The 22,334-nt window shown below is 38.5% G+C and overlaps 1 protein-coding gene across 2 annotated transcripts in view; it reads left to right on the top strand.

Moving 5' to 3' along the window:
• Nucleotides 1–22,334, top strand: part of LOC145769850 (protein phosphatase 1 regulatory subunit 12A-like) — a 42,971-nt gene that overhangs the window by 9,183 nt on the left and 11,454 nt on the right. Inside the window, exons 3-17 of one of the 2 annotated variants that reach the window (XM_082581396.1) lie at nucleotides 4,510–4,628; nucleotides 4,973–5,144; nucleotides 5,878–6,022; nucleotides 6,562–6,639; nucleotides 6,785–6,849; nucleotides 7,104–7,581; nucleotides 8,250–8,343; nucleotides 8,654–8,778; nucleotides 9,046–9,146; nucleotides 10,560–10,637; nucleotides 13,270–13,356; nucleotides 14,767–14,894; nucleotides 15,944–16,071; nucleotides 16,815–17,028; nucleotides 17,248–17,387. In XM_082581396.1, the coding sequence (XP_082437522.1) occupies nucleotides 4,510–4,628; nucleotides 4,973–5,144; nucleotides 5,878–6,022; nucleotides 6,562–6,639; nucleotides 6,785–6,849; nucleotides 7,104–7,581; nucleotides 8,250–8,343; nucleotides 8,654–8,778; nucleotides 9,046–9,146; nucleotides 10,560–10,637; nucleotides 13,270–13,356; nucleotides 14,767–14,894; nucleotides 15,944–16,071; nucleotides 16,815–17,028; nucleotides 17,248–17,387 (2,152 nt within the window). Of the gene's footprint in view, nucleotides 1–4,509; nucleotides 4,629–4,972; nucleotides 5,145–5,877; nucleotides 6,023–6,561; nucleotides 6,640–6,784; nucleotides 6,850–7,103; nucleotides 7,582–8,249; nucleotides 8,344–8,653; nucleotides 8,779–9,045; nucleotides 9,147–10,559; nucleotides 10,638–13,269; nucleotides 13,357–14,766; nucleotides 14,895–15,943; nucleotides 16,072–16,814; nucleotides 17,029–17,247; nucleotides 20,979–22,334 lie in introns of those variants that run through there. The other variant, XM_082581395.1, reaches the window with a different exon arrangement.

Below are 22,334 nucleotides of genomic sequence, written 5' to 3'. Positions count from 1 at the left end.
ATTCTGTGATGGCTATCTGTTGCGATTTTTCTAACTTTATCAAGGGTCTCAAACTGAGCAACCAGTGTTCATTTTGTCCTCAGAGCAATTTGAGTTTGAGCTCCCTGGTTTAATGAAACTTTAAACGAAATCACTCACAGTCACAGTTTCATGAGTTATAATCTGTTATTCTATTTCGTTAAACTGGAAAGCTTTCATGCAGTTATCAGAGAGTTTTATTCGCACTCCAAGTGATTGCAGAATTCAAAAAATATCATCTTTGTTCGACAAGGGTTGCCAGGCTACCAACAGCATTATGGCCAGCTTGTTTTTATTCTATAGCCATGCTGGTGGCCTAACTTCTTCCCAGTCCTGAAGTAATATATACGGTACAGTAATAGTAAGGGTTTTTAATGAAAAATATGTGACCTAGCAATTTTAATGGTCTGGAAATGGTTCTTTTCATGTGGTTCCTCTTTAGTTAAAAACCTGACATCACTGAGTATGACCCTGAGCTTGCAGCAAGCGATTCGAAATTGATGTGTGGGAACAAGTGAAACTGCTTCAAGTAATGACGGTGATAAAATTGACAACTTTTTAATTGCGTTTGATAAAAGTACCATATAAATGCTTTATTTTGGTTGTTTTAATGATCAAGCTTATTTTGTGTGAAATGATGTTCTTTGCATCTTCAATAATCCAAATCTAACGATTTATGAAAGTACCGGTAACCTGATACTGCCTGTTGATTGCATATAGATTGAACAGGATTTCGTTGTCATTTCTCTCAAGGGTTGTGATTTTAGTGCATTTGATATAGAGTTGTAAATACTAATGAGCAGTCGAAGGACAGTAAAACTTTTAGTGATTTGTTGAACCATGTCATTCATAGGCAGAAATAAATGGTGGATGTTTACAGAAAATTCTGTTCTTGCATTGCAATGTGTGGTGATGGTGATGTATTATTGTATTACTATCAATGTCCCTAATAAGAAAACTACCTTTCAATGTTGAGATAGTTTCTCCACCTTACCACAGTCAAAGAAAATTTCATGCCAGCTTCTAGTTATTTGGTGCAACTTTGCTACGTCAATCTTCGGTATTAAGTCAATATTGTTGTGGTTTTTCGGATGCTATTTGGTTGGTAGTAAATTTTATGGGATTGTGAAATGAAAGCCAAGTTCTTAATTTATGCGAACTGACAAAGCGTCGTATGGCCATTGTGTTATATTTCTGAAGCTCTAAATTATCTCTTATGCAAAATAAGCTTTCATATTATCATAATTGTTTGTAATAAAGGTAGACATTATGATATGCATTCCTCATTAGCTGCTGGAAATGTGATTTGAAATGCACCCCGGTTTCTGCTAGCAAAATTTAATCGTTTTTACAATGATTCAACGTCTGCAGACATTGAATCCGTGTAAGAAGAACCAATTTTGCCAGCTGGGGAGTGGTATAGACTACTTGGGTGGGAGTGTTTGAGATTACGACCATGCCAACTTGGTGGTGAAAAGCACGTCGTCATCATCGTATCTCTGGAAAACTACACATTTTCGACGTTCTTTTGCTCAAGATTTACGTCTAATTGACGTTCATAGTAGTGAGTTTTGCGATTCCGCTGGGAGCTCTGCTTGAGAGCAGCCGCTTGCATCAGCCACTGATGGAGCGATGCTGCCGTTTGACGTCATGTCTGTATATAGCAAGCCAATCTTCGGTGTTTATCACTCCTTCTGACTCAAGCACTTAAATTTAAATCGTTGACTTTTCTATTAATTAAACGAACTTTGACAACGGAACAATACAAACTGGTCGATTTCTTGGGTAATTTTGGGTCACTGGTCATTACAAAGCAAACAGGTTCTTTTTAACTAGGTGATAAAATCTTACCTTTGATAAAATAAAATCTGACGTTTTTTTACTGTACTTATCGAGCTAGGAAGATAGGTTTTGTCTGAAAACTAGCTGTTATTTTTGTTGTACATTGGCATGCATCTTTTAATCGTAGCTGCCGAGTTTGGATATTTTCAAGCATCTTAAAGCAAAAATGATGCTACTTCAAGAAGCAGAAGAGCGTCAGATGTGATTTACAGGCATGACATCGTTCATTTCAAAGCGATACTGGGTGCTGCAACAATTCAACAACATTGTCACTGGTTTCCTATCCAAATCCATCGGCTCACCATATTCATCAAAGATTCAATGCATACAGCAATAGCATAATGTCTTGCTGGCTATCAGCATCCAACTAGTAAAAATAGTATTTCTACATTCATTAACGTCTGCATGAACGTAAAAAGCCTAATTTTTTGTAACCGGGATTGAGTTGAGAGGCCATCTCCCGTTATACATGTCATTGAAGTAAATGTTTGTGTAAAATTATTTTTATTTCTTTTTACATTTTCTTCGATTTAAAATTATTTTTCTTTTTATGGCCTGTTAAGGGCTATATGCATAACTGAAAACGTTTGCTAATTAGTTTTTGTAATATTAAATGTTGTGTTGTTGCTCTGTTATGCCTGGTTATTGATGTAAAGGTGCAAATGTGTCAGATCTTGGTAAAAATAGCTGAGCGTGGTAGATTGTTGCCAAGAATGAAGGTGCATGCACCATGCCTGGGACAAAATCTCGGCGTCTAACATGCATTGCTCGGCAATTTTGTCATAGATTTTTTTATTGATAGCATTTTTCCTCCCGTTTTTACTGCAGTGATCAAGCAACCAACGCGGTGGCTCTATTGTCACGACACACGACGTTTTAAAGCCTCTAACCACCTGGCATCGTTTGGAAGGTTGACGTATTTTTTCTTCTAAATCTTACCTACTGAAAATATCTAAAAGCTTAGCGTAGTTGTAACGATGTAATTTAAACCCTTGCCCATCCTGAACATTTAACTGGTGTACAGCGATCTATGGGTCTCCATGGTCTGGTAATACGGTGAAATTCTCGGTGATAGAAAATTAGTTGGGTGTTTTACTGTTGATAAATGTCTACACACCTTTTAATTTTGTATAACGTTAAACCAATGTAAACGTGACCGACGTACCGGCTAGGAGCAAGTCGTATATTGCTAGTAAATCTCAAACTCTATTCAAATTGTTGTTTTTCATTTTGTCGTCATACTCTATTGCTCACTTAAATCTAAGGTAACAACAAGTTACTTTTCATTCTTATATCCTTATGTTGTTGAGGCTGTCATTTCATGCCCGGATATAGAACTATGACTGACAGTGACAGGTGCAACTACGTCACAGAAAGGTTTTCAAATCACTATTATTATAATTGGAGATGCAGTTTTTATGAATTTTTGGATGGGTGTTGATGGGTAAAAGAGAACATTTATTCAATGAAATTTAACGTATTTTTGACGACAAAACTAACTTGTGTTCACTCATTGCGACTGATGCAGACAAAGAAAATGCAATGAACCTTAAAATCTGCGCTTTGTTTATTTATGCGCATACTGTAGACAACAATAAACTGTGGGACAAACTTGGGGTTTGCAGCCTTATAATATAAACAATGCATTTCAATATGTCTGCTATATTACTTATTGGTCATCTGTTGCAGAACCTTGTTTGCTGTTTTGAAAGTTTAGATTTTTATTGTGATTTTATGGCTTTAATGTTTCACTATCATGCATTCATTATATTCTGATACACTACTGTACAAGCGACACAGCTATATTTTCCCTCTGTAAATATTTCATAAAGCAAGGCCGGCATTTTTTATATTTGCACAGACTAAGTTATTTCAAATTTGAACGAATTGATTTGATTGCCTTTAGTTTGACTTTCGTTCATCTTCTGTGTATGACAAAACTGGCCTAAAAAGTTTCAGAAGTGACATGTTTTTGCTTTGTTGCTTGCCAGTGGTATGTAAAGAAGGCGTTTGGTAGTTCATAGACACATTCATTGATTGCATACGTGTTTGTGGAAGCAGTGGTATGGTATTGAAATATGAATTGTTGCCTTTATGATCGGCTGGTATAGTAGTATACTGTGGCGAAGTCACTTCCATTCACATACTTTCCAGGTTTATGACTGGTCTTGTGAATGTGTATCTTCCTCGCCTGAGTGACCTGCCGTAACAAGTCTCGTTTATCTTTCTTTTTGTAGATTTGCAGATAACCCAGTCATCAAATCAGTCCTCTTTTTATTGACTTAACATCTGCAGACGTTGAATTAATGAAAAAGAAGACTGATTTGATGACTGGAAAGTGTAATGACCACATACAGTCATACAGTGCAGGCATCTTGCGATGGTTTCCAGCATGCTGCACATTACCCTTCACACATTATCTCACATTGTTATCAGAATTCTTTCTATAGAACATGTTGAATTTAAAAGATTTACTTGTGCCCATGAGAATTTTGCGAGGTTTCTCTTCACTTAATGCCTACTTGCCATCGTTTTGGTGATATAATCATGTGTCTGTGAGTGCGAATACTCGATGCTGCCTTGAGATAACGTGTAATTTTTTTTAGAGAGCTGTGTTCATCCGTTACTTAACGTTGCATTTATTTGCAGTTATTTGGTCGAAAAAGGAGCAAATGTCGCAGCTGTAAACAGCGAAGGGGAAGTCCCTTTGGATATTGCAGAAGACGATGATATGGTTGACTTTTTAACGGAAGAAATTGAAAATCAAGGTAATATGGAAACTGGTTCCAAACCTTTGTTTGTAAAATTCATACCGTAACTGTCATAATTCAAAACCATAAAATCCTACTTCTTTTTACGATTTTTTCAGCTCAAACTAAACGTTCTAAAATAATATAGGCGGATCTATCTCCATCTTATGCATGGTAAACGCCTTGGCTTATCGCAAATGTTTGATATGTTTGTATTTGTTAGATACGTGCATGTTTTTTTGAAACTCTCACGTGCGGACGGGATGTCAGCCTTATCTTTATTTTTTCATTTTACAGATGCATTTCTAATACCATACTATCGGGTTCAGCCGATATTAAGCAAGCACTCATATTTGTTGCAGGGTTTGACATAGAGAAAGCAAGAAATAGTGAACGGGAGAGTATGATCGCAGATGCCAAGCAGCAGCTCAATGCTGTCCGTAGTGGAAATGTTGCTGACGTTTATCGCCACCCAAAGTCAGGCGCCTCAGCTTTGCACGTAGCTGCAGCCAAAGGCTACATTGACGTGATCAAGTCAGTTGAATATACTTTTTACTTCACCTCGTAAACTTGATTTTTGACTGGGATAAGTGACTCTTAGAATTGGGGTGATGGTTACATACGGTACGCCTGGTCGTACGCCATCCAACCCAATCCTCTTTGCTGATTACCACAACGAAGTCATGAATTAAATCGGTTTTCCGAAAAAGCAACCGCAAAAGTAACTATATACAAAATTGAGAATCAGACTCCGAAAAACGATCAATGCTGTTTTCTTTACTTAGAAACCCTGAATTTTATGATTTAATGGTAATTTTAAGGACGTGAGACAATTTCGTATCATCCGGGTTGCAACAGAAGAACAATGCCATTTCATAAGAATCTCACTGACAGTCTTGTGGTGTATCCGAACAAGTGTAGATGTTAGCTTTGGCACTTCCTTGTTTGCATGAACTCCATTGCCCCTTCTTCGTTGTAGTTTCATCTATTGCAGACTGAAGCTGGTGGTTTATTGCTTTACTACTTCAGAGCTAAGTTGTTATCCTTATCTATGTTCCGTTGTCAATTCTTGGTGTCGGTATTATTATATCTTGTTCATTTTTTCATGCTACTATGACATAAAGCTGTATGAGACATTTAATTGGAACAGGAAGTATCCTTATAAGTGCATGCGAATTACTATAGAAATGTTTTAGCGTTTAATAGCTTGCATCTTATTCGTTCGGCCTCGAAAATAGAGTTTTCTGAAGTGTTTTTCTTGCCTCAGGATTCTCTTACAAGCTGGAATGGATGTCAATTTGAGGGATAATGATGGGTGGACTCCACTTCACGCTGCCTCCCACTGGTCTCAGGAGGAAGCGGCGAAGCTGTTAGCCGACAAAGATGCAGAGTTCACCCTCAGAAGCAAGTTGGTGAGTTGGAGTTGGTTTGTTGAAAATAAATGAAATGACCCTTGTAAAGAGAGATTAGTCTTTATCGCGAAGTAAAATACCATCCCATAGAGCGGACCTATTCTGGAAGATGCTTAGAATGCAGAAGGTGTACCACCTTCACCAGACTCCGTTGTTTCATGCATTACCCAGTATTGCTGGCTTCAGCAACGGACCAGTTTTGTTCCATTTCGCTCAAGCTCAATCAATTACCAGCAAAAGTTGGCCGCTTGCATTACAGTGTGTACAAGTAGGGTCTGGGTTCTTGAGTACACCATCTACAAAGCACCAATAGAATGCATGATATGGAAGCACCGGATGAAACTACACTGACCTAGCTATCCACAATCCGCTTTACACTTATAAATAAGAACTGCGATAATATGGATACATACTATCATGTGAAAGCTATCTACTACTATCCCGGCACTACGTCATCATACGAAATAGACAAACAAACGTATTTATTGCACTGTTACGATTTGTGATAAAGTGTTTAACAGTTCTGTTTTTTGCTTCAGGGTCAAACTCCGTTTGATGTTGCTGATGAAGACATGCTGGAGTATCTACGGGAGTTAAAGCGAGATCAAGAGAAAATGGTAAATAGTTTTTTTTGTTTTAAGTCTTCTTTTTGCTTAGTACAACCTTTCGTTGTGAGATACTGCACCATTCTCTGCTAAGTACATTGTATGTAATTGCCGTGTGCTATGATATCGTGGTTCATACACATTTCTTTTACTGTAGCGTGCTGAAACGAAGAAAACCGAATTGATTGAGCCCCCCGCTATGCCCAACAACTCTTCCAAAGTGTGAGTGATTTTGTTTCCTTTTCTAACGCCTGGTGTTATGATATTGTGCAAAATTAGCCTACGGTATATCTAAAACTTCCAAACTCTGACAAATGCTGAAACTTGTTGCTAAATCTGGCAGGTACGGTAAGTGCTATGTTCTGATGTCGCGCTCATTTCATTACTGGCAGTTTTCCTCAATCATAATGTTTCATCTAGTTTTCAAGAATCTTGCTGTTGTATATTGCAGCTTCATGATGTTGTTGCATTTTTAGATCATCGGTGAAGACGATTACATACAAAGACTCACACACTAAGAAGACGATGAAAATTATTGAGAATCACACAATAGAATCTCGGGAGGAGATTCACAAATCTAATCACGAAGAAAATAGCATCTCTTCCGATAGTGAAGATGTTGACTCGACTTCATCCAGCGAGCTTGCGTCTTCCAAGCCACATCCTCAAATCGGCAAGGAGCAAGTCTCCAAAGAAAACAGCTCTGATCCGTTCAAGCTCCCGTACAGTTTAGGACGAACTGATACAGAGTCAGATAGCGTTCCAAGATTGAGGCAAAGCTCTTCAGGAAGCAATGTGGCCTCAACGGTCGGGCTTTCGGGCCGTAATAAAACCAGGCCAGCATCATTACACATCTCATCGACGCAGCCCAAAGAGACCCGTCCCCATGTGATGAGTGCTGTGGAATTCCCAACCACTCGCCCTGTCGCTACCACTCAACCAATACAAGCATCTGTAAGCTCTAATTTTTTTTTACAGTTATACTAAAATTTTTAAAACCATTTCAAAAACTCGTGCTCCCTGCCTGCCTGTTCCAGGATTAGCCTCTCGTTAATTGCGACATCAAACTGACTTCCAATCTTGTTGAAATAGCACTTTCTCGAGCACGTCTATGCTCATTTCCAACTGCCAAATAACTTCATATGACAAATTCATTAAAATTCGCATAATTTGTCACCTCCAGGGAATTAGAAAAAAAAGTGACGAATTAGGACTTACGAAAATTATGCAAACAGGTCAAAACTATAACGACTTCTGCCGGGACTGACAAAATGTGACGAATAAAGCGAACTGACGAATTCTACTTATGCAAAATTTTCTGCATCATCTAAGTTTCCAATTTTTTCTTAAATTTGACTTATAGTTTTTAATTTTCAATTGCAATAGAAATTTTTACTGGGATAAACACGATGACTTGAAGGAAATTGCAAGGGATCGGATTATATTGAAGGATGACGTCATAGAACGACAGAATCAAAATGGGCTGAACGGAAACACCTTTTCAACAAGCTCAAATTAGACCAAAACAAACCGTTATTAAAAGATGTGTTGTGATTTTAAGGTGTTATAATTTGCCATGCTACCGAATATTCTACGTTGCTGACATGTTCCATCTTTGTTAGAAATCGTCATCAAGCGGGCCGGGTTCGACTCCAGGCACGGTCGGCGAACGAAACAGCGACATTAAAGAAGCAGTTCCGGGATCATGGCGTTCCGGTACGTGTTCTATGAACTTCCGTTTATAGCAGTGTTTTGTAATGTCATTGTTTTAATCATTTCAGAGTATAGTTATGAAAGAAACTTAAGGTGTTTTAATAGGTCCAAACAGTTTGTTTACAATTTATTGTTTTAATGTTATGAATTTTAAACGGTTTATTTTACCGATATTTAACACTTTTCGTTGTTCTATTAAACTCTCTTATTTCGTTTTTGAATTTTTTCCGTTTTCGTTGTTACAAAATGACGTCAGACAGTACCAACGTCAGGCGGACATTGTTCTATTTTCTATCTCGTGATTTCGTCTCAGGTTTGCGCAAGACTGGAAGCTTCGATGACAAAATGCGGGCCGTTCAGCGCGGGGCAAGTGGAAACAACTTTTCAAAGCCAACCGACAACGAGAGATCATCCATGATGTTGTCCGAAGAAAATTCGGTGCCAGTCATTTTCTTTTTTTTTTCTTTTCACTTTCTTATCGCAATTAAAAAACGATGTTTCGTTTAGGAACAGGACAGTGCAGCATATCCGACTCCGTACATCTTACGTTTTTTCTAAAAGCTTAAAGTTCATGGCTGTCTTGCTGCCCATATTCAGCAAAACAGTTTAAGAAAGGAAACTGCATCAAAAAACTATTGCAAAGATTGAATTATTGCAATCTTACTCATGGTTTATTAATTTTGCATTTGTGCCTTCCCTTTCCAGATTGATAGCTCAAGAACGGCTCGAGTGGCTCCCATGAAGGATGGAAGAGTTTCCAGTAAATACCAGACCGAAGAGTCTGCTGATACTACTGAGCGGTTCAGGTATTGCTGCGGCTTGTGTCTTCGAAGAAACCTTTCAATTTACAACCTTATCACGTGTTGCTGCTTACGCTATTTTCCCAGCCAGCAAATCGCTCCTTTTTTCCATCGATTCGATGCTTACAGACGTTGAATCAATGTAAAAAAAAGACAGGTGTGCAGGCTGGATTGGCCAGGTGAAGCTGAAGACTGCACCTTTGCATGCCAAAGACAATGTTGCCACATTTTACAAAACTAATGCTCACTTGGAGAACGAGTTAATTCAAACCTTTTTGAAACGTACGCTTTTAATTGTTTAGTTTTATTTCAATAGATACTGTAGTTAAAAATAAATCACAAATTGGTAGTAAAAAACAAATTTTTTCTATTAAATTAGTTAAGATTCATAGATTTTTGTTGCAGTGCATATTTTTGATGCTTACTTTAAACTCATGCCAACATCCCAGGGGATGCACTCATGAGCAAGGGTTTCCATTATTTGTTGCATATTTATAAGCTATTTTGCCTGCCACTAGTTTGAGCTGTTAAGAAATTTTGTATAGTCGGCCAGCAAAAGAATTGCAGTTATGTCAAACAGTGGCAAGCCACCGTGTGCATCATAGAATGCTACAAAGATCGCGATACATTGCACTGGCCGTTGACATCGGATGTGAATATGATTTAGCTGAATAACTATATCGTTTGCCTTTTTGTTTTATTTCCTACAAATATTGAGAATCATGCTTTTTATTGTGAATGGAGTTTTCGATAATCTACCGAGTAAGAAACGTACCGGAATATTTTTGAAAATTTGAAACTCATGGTTTAAGTGTCCATTAATCCGTTTTTCTCTTTCATTTCCATGGGTGGTGGTTTACTTTAAAGTAAACATCGTTTTGATTTGTTTCAAATGCTTCGCTTTGTTTCTTTTCTTTGACTATGTTTCAAACTTTTTTTGGTTGCAGTAACAAAAAAATGTTTCCTTCGGTGATTAGCTTTAATGAGATATAAAACATTTCCTTAAATCACTTTCATCACCGATTTCAGTGTTTGAAGTTGCATGCGAATTCGCGTGCAGACATCCATGTTTTTTGTTTGTTTTGTTCAAACTTCCAGAGAAGCAGCATCATTACCAACATCAGTTTATCATCAATTTCAAGTTGCGGCAAGCTTACATGGTCCTTTCAATTATGCAAAGACGGATTATTATTTAAAACGGCGGATCATGGCTACTTAAAAATTCCTTTTTAACCTTTGCTCCTTAGTTCGTGGATTTCGCGATACCCCATCCCAAACATAAATAGTTAAAGTGGAAGCGTTTGCAGTGCACGCCGAGTCATGTTTCCCGATCGCTATTCAGAAAAGACGCGTTTATACTTTTTCTCAACCTTTCAGATGACTTAGGATATTATGTAAACTTGTCATTCCCTTCAACAGTTTTCATAAGTCGTCCTCTTCCCAACGCGGAGACGCAAATAAAACCGCGGCCAATCCTCCGATGACCTACAAGCGCAGGTTAGGTCTCCGCACAAAAATTTACATCACCCAACATTGCTTAAACGTCTGGCGTCGTTAAAGCAATGTTGGGCGATGTAATTTTTTCCTGAGATCATGCTGTCTTGAAGTGACTTTGCACACGTTTCGTTTTCTTTATTTTTCCTGCATCCTCATGGTTTTTGTTTTACGCCTGCAAATTACTTACGCCTTATTTTTTTTTAATTTTTAAGATTCTGGTTAATACAAGTTAATTTTGTTTAACAGTAATCTTTCCCTATTATTATTTCAATTGCATGCATCTATTCCAACTAAGTCAGTAACAAATATTCTGAACATACAGTGCATTACAATCATTATTTTGTCAAATATCGTTTTTTCAATTCCTAACTCCTTCGCTCGTAATTGGCAGCGTTTCTTACAAAAAAGCGGTGGGTCGCACTCTTAGTGCTGACCAAGCTTGTGCGTCCATATCCAGACCTCCAATCTTTCAAAGGTATTTAAGTGGGAGAAGTTGTAACTCATCTAACTCTGTTTGCTCGGTAATCAGTAATGTTTGATGAGCTTCACTGATTTCTATCTTTCATAACTAAAGTCTGATTGATTGTTATTGTGCGCGTCTGTGGGGAATGTGGATATGACCCAGGAAGAGAATCGGGAAGAAATAGCAAAGTGAAAATCTAACAATACTTTGAAGACATTTTTAAGCAACTCAAAAACTAATTAGCTAACCTGAGCGATTCACATTAAAGTAATTTCCATAGTAAACTCAATTACTTGTGCTTTTCATTTCTTGTTTCTTCTCTGTGCCATATTCACCTACATTTGTGTAAGAACGTACTCTCCCAGTACTGGTCTTGCGTTGTTGTGTTTAAATACCACATTTGTGGATGCCAAAGCTTTCCTGCAACACAGGAAATAGCCTGAAAATACGTGATCGTACAATGAATTAATCGTCGCAACAGAAACTACTAGTTTGGTACCTAAATGAAACTGACCTGTTGAGCAAGTGATTCATTCCGATAACTGCAACAATGTAACCGATTTGAAATCTTTGCGGTTGTTGGTTCAAATTAACTTTTTTTTTAAACGTTACAAATCTGATGGTAGGCATTGACCCAGCTAAAGTAATAAATCTAATTTTGTTTCATTGATTCAAAATTTGCACGTGCAGACCTTGCGTGTGTTGTATCAATTGCAAGGTTTTGTTGTAAGAGCCAACACCAATTTTGCCAGCTTTTGTTGGTGGAGTTCGCTCGCGACTTGGCGATGTTCCAAATTATATGGAAGTGTGTGCTGTGCATGTATCCAATTAACAACATCAATTGTTCACTGCTTTTGCATGGTGATTTTTGTTTTGCTGTGGCCTGTGAGATAGTACTTTTGAAAAGTTTTTCAACCTGGAATAGTTTTGGTGTGAGAATGCGATTTCACGAGAGTTTCTCCGAGCAGTTTTGTCGACACTGTGAACAAAGTGCGTTCTCTTCGTCGAAGACACAAATCAGCGCCTTGCTTATTGATAGCGGTGCTTCTGATATAATGGGAACTTATATTAGTTCTAAAGCTACCTGAGTGACGAACAAAAATGTTTTTACTGCTTGTAATTGCTATTTTCCTATTTATCTATGATAAGTTTGCAGGATGAAAAACAAGAATCTTTCCCTTGAAACCACTCCTGCTCTGCATGGGCCATGTCGGATGTTCTATTTTTAATGACCACAATTTAAAAGACTACTCACCAATCCCCACAATATCACTAATTTAGGGATGATCTTTCCTAATGTCATCCTGGACAATGTGCAATCACAACAATAGACATAGCACTCCACACTACCGATTAAAATTTCACATCTTTCTTCAAAAACACAAAACAAGATTAGGAAGCACACTTTAATAGAGTAATTTCCGTTATTTCTAACGTACACAACAAAAGCCATGTTAGTACAATATTTCCTAATCCATGATCGTTGTTGGCCAACTATTATGGCGAAATATATTAGTCACTTTTTGCATGTCTTGTTCATGAATTGAAAATTATGAAAGCTTTATGAACAATAAAAATGAAACAGTACTGTATCTCATCTTGCAGAAATCCTCAAGCTTTTTACTCTCGTTTATCCCTTGCCAATTAAAGATATAATTTACCCACCCCCCAACTACTGTCGGGTCAGAAGTTGAGAGCTTCACGTTCATTTTTCTTTTTCGTATTAGTGAATTCTCTTGACGAAGTTTATCCTCCCAATTGAAACCCTATGTAACAATGAGATTAACCATGCATATTTAAATATAATACACTTTTTTTGCCATAACGAGCCGTAATGATGCGGGCTTGCTTCTTCAACAGACGGTCATGGCATCAAGAAATCATTTGATTGGTTGCATTTACTGGAAATTGTACCTTGGTTGGTGTGGTAGCAGTCACCTCATAACATTGCATGCATTTATCTGCTTTTTGCTTATGCTTGCTGCATGCTTGTGTAGCTATTGGACATGGAACGACATGTTTTATTTCAGTTTGACGCAACAAGTACACAACAAGATTGACATTAAAATAAGTGTCAGCTATTCGCTCTCAGGTTTTGGTGTTTTTTTTTCAATAAGTTGATTTTCACATCTACTGATTCAAATCTTTGAGCAGTGTTTTTTCAAACAGTGTGAACGAAAGCTCTGATCCATTTGACGATGAGACACCACAGGCATCAGAGGCTGCAACTTCAACGTCGTCAACGCTTTCTGTAGGGTAAGTACGTTGATGAAACGTTCTCCAAGGTTGACACAACGAATCTCATCAGTTCTATATCATGTTCTATTTTACGCACATGACATCTTAGAATGCCATTGCTCTATTTGAGGATATCAAAGCTTTACTTGTCAACAAGATCACTCTGTGTTGAAATGCCGTAGACAGGTAGGCAGGAGGCTTTCAATCGTACAAGCCTGGTTCGACGCTAGGCTTAAGCTGGTTGTCTTCTGCCCAGGGTGGAATAAATCGGGTTGTGTAGCCACTGAAAGTTAGGCGGCACGTTGAGATGCAGATACTTTCGACAGCCGTGCATCGTATAACGAGAACACTATCTTATTTACGACACTTTCTAGCTGAACATGGAACTATTTTTACTTTAGTCTGTGTTCCATGATAGTACATGTTTTCGTATTTAGCAGGGCACTGATTTCAAAACACGTAGTTTCGTGCTGTCCACTAGTTTGTGGGCAGTACTCACTACCCAGGCAGCAAATCAGTCGCTTTTTACATTGATTTAACGTCTGCAGGCGTTGAATCAATGTAAAAACGACTGATTTGCTGCCTGGGTACTCAGGTTAAGTTACGAAGACAACGGTGTCGTTCCGACAGTCGGCGGTGGACATCATTTTCCTGCTACTGCGTCTCGTCCATAGCACGTGCAGAGCATATGCAGTTCTACGCCAGTGGTTTCAGTTTATTACTTCGTTTATGTTTGGGGAAAAACGACCAACTCTCGTTATTTCAAAGATATTCGTAGATTCACCAGGCTCTTCAAGAATACAGCACATTAAACTAGGTCACTGTTTGTGAAAAACTGGAGCAATTTTTACATGTGCTCATTTTAACTACTGTCACGTGGCACGATTTCTATGTACGTCAGTGTTTCGTCATTCTAAACATTGCTAATAAACTCACACCCAATTATTTTATCTAGTTTCTGTAGTCTAATATCTAACACATTCTTGTGAGGCCTGGTATCTGCTGCGTATTGCGCAAAAGTTTTTTTTTTGTAACAACTTGGCCTTTTATCTCATATTTAAAATGCACATGAAACTTCGGTAAAATGATATAAAGTCAATTAACTCTCGAAACATGTCAAGCAAGGACATTGGAATACTAAAGCTTGCCAATAAAACCAGTCGATTCCCAGCGGACGCCACGTCAAACGTACTAATGTAAATTGAAAGTCCGCTAGATGTAAATATGTCTGCAGCGCCGGCATTTACCGTGCATTGTACAGTGTACATTGTACATACATCACGTACACCGCCACGCACTCCAGTCAATCAATGTCTGGTTGTTAACTTCATTTGTTTGATTAAGAAGTTTAGAATCTCTACCTGCAACATTTCACACATCACTATCATTCCTAATCAATTTAACTAACATCACGTTCGCATCCTCCAGGGATACCCGACCGGATCGGAGGAGATCTCACTTGCAGCCAGTCCGGGATGAAGAAGCGGAGGCGCAACGGAAAGCCCGCTCTCGCCGTGAGCGACAAACACGAAGATCGACTCAGGGTGTCACATTAGGTATGCGTGAAGCAATTTGACATACATAGTATACGTATTTACGTGCATTCTAGTGTATATGTCGTCTCTAATAAGCTGAACTATCGTAAGTCCAAATTTTTCAAAATTGCGTTTTTGATTGATTTGGTATCTTTATAGACTACAGTTTATTTTGTTAAAGCATCGTAACTCTATCTACTTTAGTTTTGATGATACAGAACGATGAACTATCGTAAATGAATGTACAGCAAACACAGTGTGAACTTTAAAATTCAATTTTCTCAAAACTGCATTTTTGGAGTTACGATAGTTCAGCTTATTAGAGACGATGTGATGTCGACTCTTCTTTGACTGAATATTCTTGCAAGCAAAACGTTCACGATGTTCATCGAAAAAGGTTAGAACAAGAATACAAAGGTGTTGAGTGTGACATACTGTTTGCTGCGACACCACGCGGACTTGCATAGTCTGCAACACTGTAGACGAGTACCAGATCACTGATGCTAAAGGTGGATGGTTTTCTCTTAGGGTAATTTTTTTCTAGGCACGCGCATGTATTTTTGCGCGCAGACCTTGTATGTGCTGCTTGTAGGTCGGTTGCCTATCTAGTATTACCCCAAGGTAAGTTGGCAACCTGCAGCCATTGACTTCGACTTTCGTTTGCATGACTGCTTCATGATTGCTGAGATCAAAGGTACTGGCAGTAGTCTTTGTAGCACTGAGTTTGGGTCTCTACAACATGATTACGTACGGTATTCTGAGATTTTTTTTCATGTTGGACTCCAGAAAGTGTTCCACATTGGACAAGATTCTATTAGTGGCTAGTAGGGCTAAATCGTCGGCATAACCATATTGCTTTGATTTGGTGCATGGTAGCTCGCTGATATGGATATTGAATAGCAGCGGTGTCAAAGTTAATCCTTACTTGCGTTTTTGTATAAAAAAGAACACTGACTGCGCGTTGTGCAACTGCGCATTTCGAACCATGAGCCTCGTTCTTGATTGTTTTCATCATTTAGCCATCAAGTTTTTTCTCCTACGGATTGGTTTAAAATTACTTTCATCTGCAGACGTCTACGAGGAGGCGAAGAAAACGATCGAAACGAAGAAAAAAGAACGAGCTGACAACTCTGCATCAGCTGCTAACAAGAAATTTGATTCCGAACTATCCACACCAACCAGTACCATCCCTCACAATGTAAGTCATCGAAAGAAAGTTTTTTTAACCTTTTTTCAGACCGCCAAATTAGAATGCAATAACTTTGATCGGTATTACATTCTTTTAAATTTTCCTGTAGCTATGCGGTTTTCTTTGATTTTTGTGATTGTTAGACCTGATTATTTGATTGCAGCCTAATTTTTTTCTCATAAAATCATAGCAAAACAATAACGGTAAAGCAAACAGTTATTATGAAAATATCCATCAGCAATCAACGTACCATGGGTGTTTGGTTTTCGCTATTGTCTGATTTCAATTGCGCAAGGTTTGTGTGATTTTGAGCATCTTTTAACGGGGTCTACAACAAAATGGCATATATTCGATGAAGTTCACCAAGTAAAACATGTAGTCTAATCTAAATCTTCACCAACCAGATGTTGGTGTAAATGCCAAGGGCTGCCAGTTTATCGAAAACGCTTTCTGGCAATTCAATTATTACGTCATCGTGTTACGTCAAAAAGTATTTTTAAAAATACCCGTTTACGTTCGTCGGCTCCTCCTCGTGTCCCTCCTCCACGCATAAATTTCTCTACACTCCCACTCCTCCTCCTGTCCACGCATAAATTTCGTCTTCCATTGGAACAACACATTAAGATTGGTGTTGATATCAAATGTAATTCGAAAGGCCAAGTTTGTGGTGGAACAGACGTGGGAAAAAGTCGCACGGTACAGATCATTACATTGTACCTACGTTATATTTACGTTACATCCATATACTACAGGATTCTGCTAACCTTCTGCACCAGCGAATGGGCTCAGGAAGCTTCATTTCAAACACAGGCAGTTCAAGAACGGTGAACCTTCCATCTGGATATATCCCTTCTGACAAAAGAGTCGGAAGCACTGCTAAGACCGCCCCTTTAAACACATCCTTTAGTATCCCTTCTATTAATGCCCCTGACAGCGGCTCTAGTGAACCCGACAAACAAACAACAGGTAATCTGGTTCAAATGTATGTTTGGTGGTTATCCGAACTCTTGCGTTAAGGTCTAATGTTAGGATCTTGTTTAGTCCTTCAGAAGAACTATTGCGTTTGAATAAAAGAGAAAATTGATATGTTGTTAATTGCGGAAATGTTTGCACGCAAATCGGCTACCCTGGTTGAAAACGTACACTCAACTTTAGCATCCAGTGTTTCATACTTTATTGTTACAGAGGACTCATCCACACGGAGTGATGACAGGAACGCCATGTACTTACGCAAATCCAGCGCGCAACAACGTAGGCAAAAACGAAAGGAGGAACAACGTTCTGCTTCCCAGCTTTCCGGTCTCGCCATTGAAGCAGCGATTGATGTAAGTGGTGGTATCTGTCCAGAAACGCGCCCTAAAATTGGCGTAGGGTTAAGCGTAGATGATAAAGCGAAAAAGAGGGTTAGAAAGCTGAAGAAGTATGTGAGAACAGATGAGAGTGAAGAGCCAGATATAGGTGAAATAGATGTTGCTTTATCCCAAAGAGAAGAAGGTTCTGTTGGTATGCCACGGAGTCCAAGGCTTTCTGAAAGCCGCAAATTCAAGCTGCACCATTTGCACGACAAGTCCGACCGCGGAGACCGATTCAACAAGAGTTTGAGCGCGACGAAGCAAAACACCGCATGTCTGAAGACACTTGACGACGACGAAGAATATACCGCTTTGGTGAACCGTTTGCATCAGCGAATTAGAAGAAAAGAAATCTTAAAAGCCGAGGTCGAGGACAGAAAACCTAGTGATAAAAACCTTCCACTAGATGATGATAAAGAGCGATTACAAGCAGACCGGGTGGAGTTGACTGAAGAGAAGGGTGGCAAAGAGAAGGGTGGCGAGGTAAAAACGCACAAAAAACAACCGAGTTTTGTAGACATGTTTGCGAAACCTGTTCCTGTGATGGAAGAACCCGTTGCAAAAACTGAAACTGTACCAACTGCTTCCAGCAGCCCACCAGCCGCGGTGTCGCACCTTGTTGAGTCAGACATTGACACCAGCACCGATTCCAAGCAGCAATCCAGCAATATCGGCGAGAACAAGGACAGCTTCAAAATGGCCTCCCAACCAGCTGATGAGTTCAAGGAGGATACTGGTGATATCACCGAGAAATCTATTATTGGGGATCCAAATGACAGCCCGACTTTTCCCAATGGCAGTCACGACAACGTTGGAAACTCGAACAATATTATACCCTGGCAGAAGTATTTGATTCTCAGTAGTCTGGTTGTCTTAATTGGAATATGGATGTATTGGTTGGCTTGAAATTGATATCTCTTGCTTTCCAGCTGGAGTGGAGGTGACCTAGCCGTAGCACAGTAGCCAGGTAGCAAATGGTGGTGTGAAGTGCTTTTATTTCAATAAACACGAACCTTTTGACTCGTGACTGTTTGCAAATAAGTTTGCCTTTTGTTGTGCGCTGTTTTCGAAATTTCAAATAATGTTTCGTTAATTTAACGTCGCCGTACGTCGTTTATTCACTTTATGATCAGAAACTGTTCTCACAAAAGCGACGCTGTGTTGCTGTGAATAATTCCCGTAGCCAAAGAATGCCTGGAAGTATGACTCCACCGTGTTTCTGGCCACCATTGTTAATCCTCATGCTGCCTGTCTGGTTGAGTATTGTTTTTCATCTTTCATTGACGTAAGTTGGAGACCAAAATATAGGAATTGCGCTGACAACTCATAAATCACATATGAAATTTTTTGTTTAAACAGCGGCGATTTGCTGCACATAGTTTGTCAACAAGCATGCAGTGGTGCACACCGAGTATCTAAAAAGAAGTTCAAAATCGTTAAATCAAAAAAATGCGTTCTATCCTTGTTTTGTTTCGCTGCACAGTACATTTGCTTTAAACTTCTGTACTCCAGGTAAATGTTTTTTGATGTGATTATATTGGCTGTGGTGGAATTTTATGTGTATAGAATCTTGGACTTTGAAAAGATAAAGTTAAATTTCTCATGACACCACTTTTCATGCAAAAATATTAATTGTATTTGATCTTTGGTATGATGATTTCAGTTTGGTTTAGATTTTGTAGAAATCTTAAGTTGTGCTCGTAAAATAATTGCTGAAAAAACGCAATGCATTGTCGGCTGGCACTTGGGCGCGTTGTACACTTTTATGATGACTCTTTTTGTAAAGATTTAACTGCCGCAATTGTTGAACTAACGTAAAACAAAACACCAGTGTAGTTTTTGAATTCGTTTATGGACGCGGTGTTTGTTAGCCGGTATCACTTGGACCAAGTTTTTGCCACATTTTGAGCAAGTAGTTGGTGTTGTTCAGCGTCAAGACCATTGAACTGTTGTGCCTGCAGCCCTGCACTCTGCAGTGGGTCTGTAATTCTAGCCAGCAAATTCTTGTTTTTTACATTGATTTGACGTCCACAAGACGTCTCAGTTAAATCAATGTAAAAGGGGGAGTTTTTCTAGCTGGGATCCCAAAAAGTTCTCATTTGAGCTACTACGTTGTGATGTTATTTTCTTCACTCATTTATCCGTGTTTGAAACTGTAAACGTCCACAGCGGTGCACAAATGCCACCGTATGATCAGCACTTTTGTGCATCATTCTAACAACCCAGACAGCAAAATCCCACATCTTTACATTGATTTAACGTCTGCAGACGTTGAATCAATGTAAAGATGCGAGATTTTGCAGTTAAGAAATTATAAGTTGTAACGTCACGTTAATACAACGAAATTTAGCATCAACGTACAGTGGTTTTGAAAATACTGATGTTTTTTGCCTGGTTCATGATATGCATCATCATCAGTAGTTGTTCATTTGATGATGTCATATGTGTGTTGCAGCACGTCATTTGAAGAAATTATTAGTGTTGGTAGTATCATGATCTTTTTTTGCTGTATCTCTTCATTATGTTCAAATCAAATTGCTGCGACATGGTTTCTGAAGACATTGGTTGAAACATGACCAACTGGTGAAAAATGTATTGGAAAATTGTAAATGAACCTGTTTCTGTTCAAAAGTGATAATGATTGACATTGGTCTATAACTTGTTGGCATTAATGCTAATGATCATATTAACGGGGGCCCACTATGCGCACCATAAAGCCAGTTTGATGAAAATAACACACAAAGTAGTTATTATTTCAAATTGTTTGAATCAAATTCCATCTGCATCCATTTTTAGTTTGTGACCAAACGTATCTGCGAGTGATCGATTGAAATCTATGCTGTATTTGCACCTTGCATAAAATCATATGAGAACCTTGTAAATTTAATACATTGCTAGTTTCTTCACTGCTTCACTGTACAGTAATTTTAACGTTTTTGAAATGTGATCTTCCCAAATTAACGCAGTTTTTCTTTGGAGTATGTTGCCGACGTAATTTCCGCCACATTAATCAGGTTGTTTTGTTATTTATCTTATACTTAGATGCGCTTGTGCTTTAAACTGTGTGTAAACTTTAACATGTGCATTTTGCTGTCATGCAAGACCAAACAGATGTGAGCTGGTGGCAATATGCAGCAACAGAAATAATGTTGATCGAGCAGACTTTATCCATATCCCAGACAGTAAAATTCGTGATTTTTACATTGATTCAACGTCTGCAAACGTTGAATCAATGTAAAATGACGGATTTTGTTGTCTGGATACGTACAGCCGCGTCATACACCAATCTTCCTGCAGTTTTATGTTAATATACCGTTGCAAGACGTTGTAGTTACACTGAAACTTTCTGTGACGAGTGAAAACTATGATTATCAAGTAACATGTTACTTCGTTTACATGCTGGAACCTTAACGCGAAGCAGCCTATATCTTTCAAGCCTTTGTTTCACAAACAACGAGGTAGAGTCGATCACAAACATGCACTGTCAGCTCTTTGGCCTTGCATCAGTCAAATGAGTTCGAAATTATCTTTTCTGTGAAGCTTGCCTGAGTGAGCTTTTTCATTGTGTGGTTTAATCACAAATAAATCATTTCCGCCCATTGCACTTCACCAGCACAATAAATAACATCTTTTTTCGTTGATTCAATGTCGCAAACACACCTTACAAAACATTAACCCAGGCATGCTTTATCAAGCAACAATGAAAGCTTTCATACGGTGTACTACTTCCTTAAGTACTTGTGAGCTTCGAGATCTTAACCAAGTTCTTCCGCGTTCAAATAACTTCACATTTGGTTGATCTTATTCTTCTGCAAACGTGAAGTGACTTCTCTCTTCAGCAATTGAAATCTTTAATGTTATTCAGATCAGTATACTAGATTTTGTAATTTCGTATTACCACAAATGAACCACTTTGATTTTGTTTACCACCCTTCAGTTTGTGTCTTCTGACGAATCAGTTATGACAACCCATACCCCGGTTCTTGGACAATGGGCAGGGATTTAATTTTCAACTTTGCATACCAAACAATTGCAATATTTTTGCAATCAGCGCTTAGTATTAGCAAGTCTTGCTAATTGTGTGTGTTTTGTTTCTTTACGAAAGATTTGCATATATTTGAGACCAAGTTACCAATCATACTTTCAAAGTGGACTTGTATGATATATTGAGATTTTAACACCATTGGGAACCTTAAGAACATGATGAGTACCGTACACCGAGCACATCAAGCTTTCTGGTTGATACATAATCCGGTTCTTAACATTTGCTTCGCCTGTGCGGATTTGATGATGAAAACGTGGTAGCCAGATTGTTTTCGCTCATACTGGCAGCAGTTGCATGTCTTTTCTTGCACCATCCAGTCACCGGAACAACGTTTTCTTCTCTTGTAACCAAGCCAACCTTATTCACACTTTCCCGATTCCAATGTAGCTGCGATTTCTTTGGTCGGTTCCAAAGAACACGCATTGTTTCAAACATTATTTGCTTGCATTTTGGACCAAGGTTGTGTACAGAATTTTCATATCAATAAACTTTATTTAGTAACCCAGACAGGTGGCTATATAGGCTGCAAAAGCAAACAAATTGAATTGAAATACTGGCATGACAATAGACCCACATGAATGAACAAAACTATCTGTAATGACATAAAAACTCTAGAATACAAATCACTTCAAATTTGAATCCTCAATGTTAGTGGGAAATAGTAACGCTCAGAGTAAACATACTCTAGTTTCTCTACACCGACTTCAATTATTATCGGCTTTAGAAAACACGTTTCGGCTGAGAACAGCGCTGGTGTACTGCTGTTTGACCTGGGGTTTCATGTACATAGGTCTAATTAAAAAGTACGCTACTCTACAGTGGTGGACGACGTAAACATAGACAATACAAAAAACAGACAAGCCAATACAAAAAAA

The sequence above is a fragment of the Aplidium turbinatum genome, chromosome 5 (genome assembly GCF_918807975.1).
Source record: "Aplidium turbinatum chromosome 5, kaAplTurb1.1, whole genome shotgun sequence".
Classification (NCBI taxonomy): Eukaryota; Metazoa; Chordata; class Ascidiacea; order Aplousobranchia; family Polyclinidae; genus Aplidium; species Aplidium turbinatum.
Note: the sequence above shows the minus strand (reverse complement) of the source record. Positions and strands in the feature narration are given on the sequence as shown.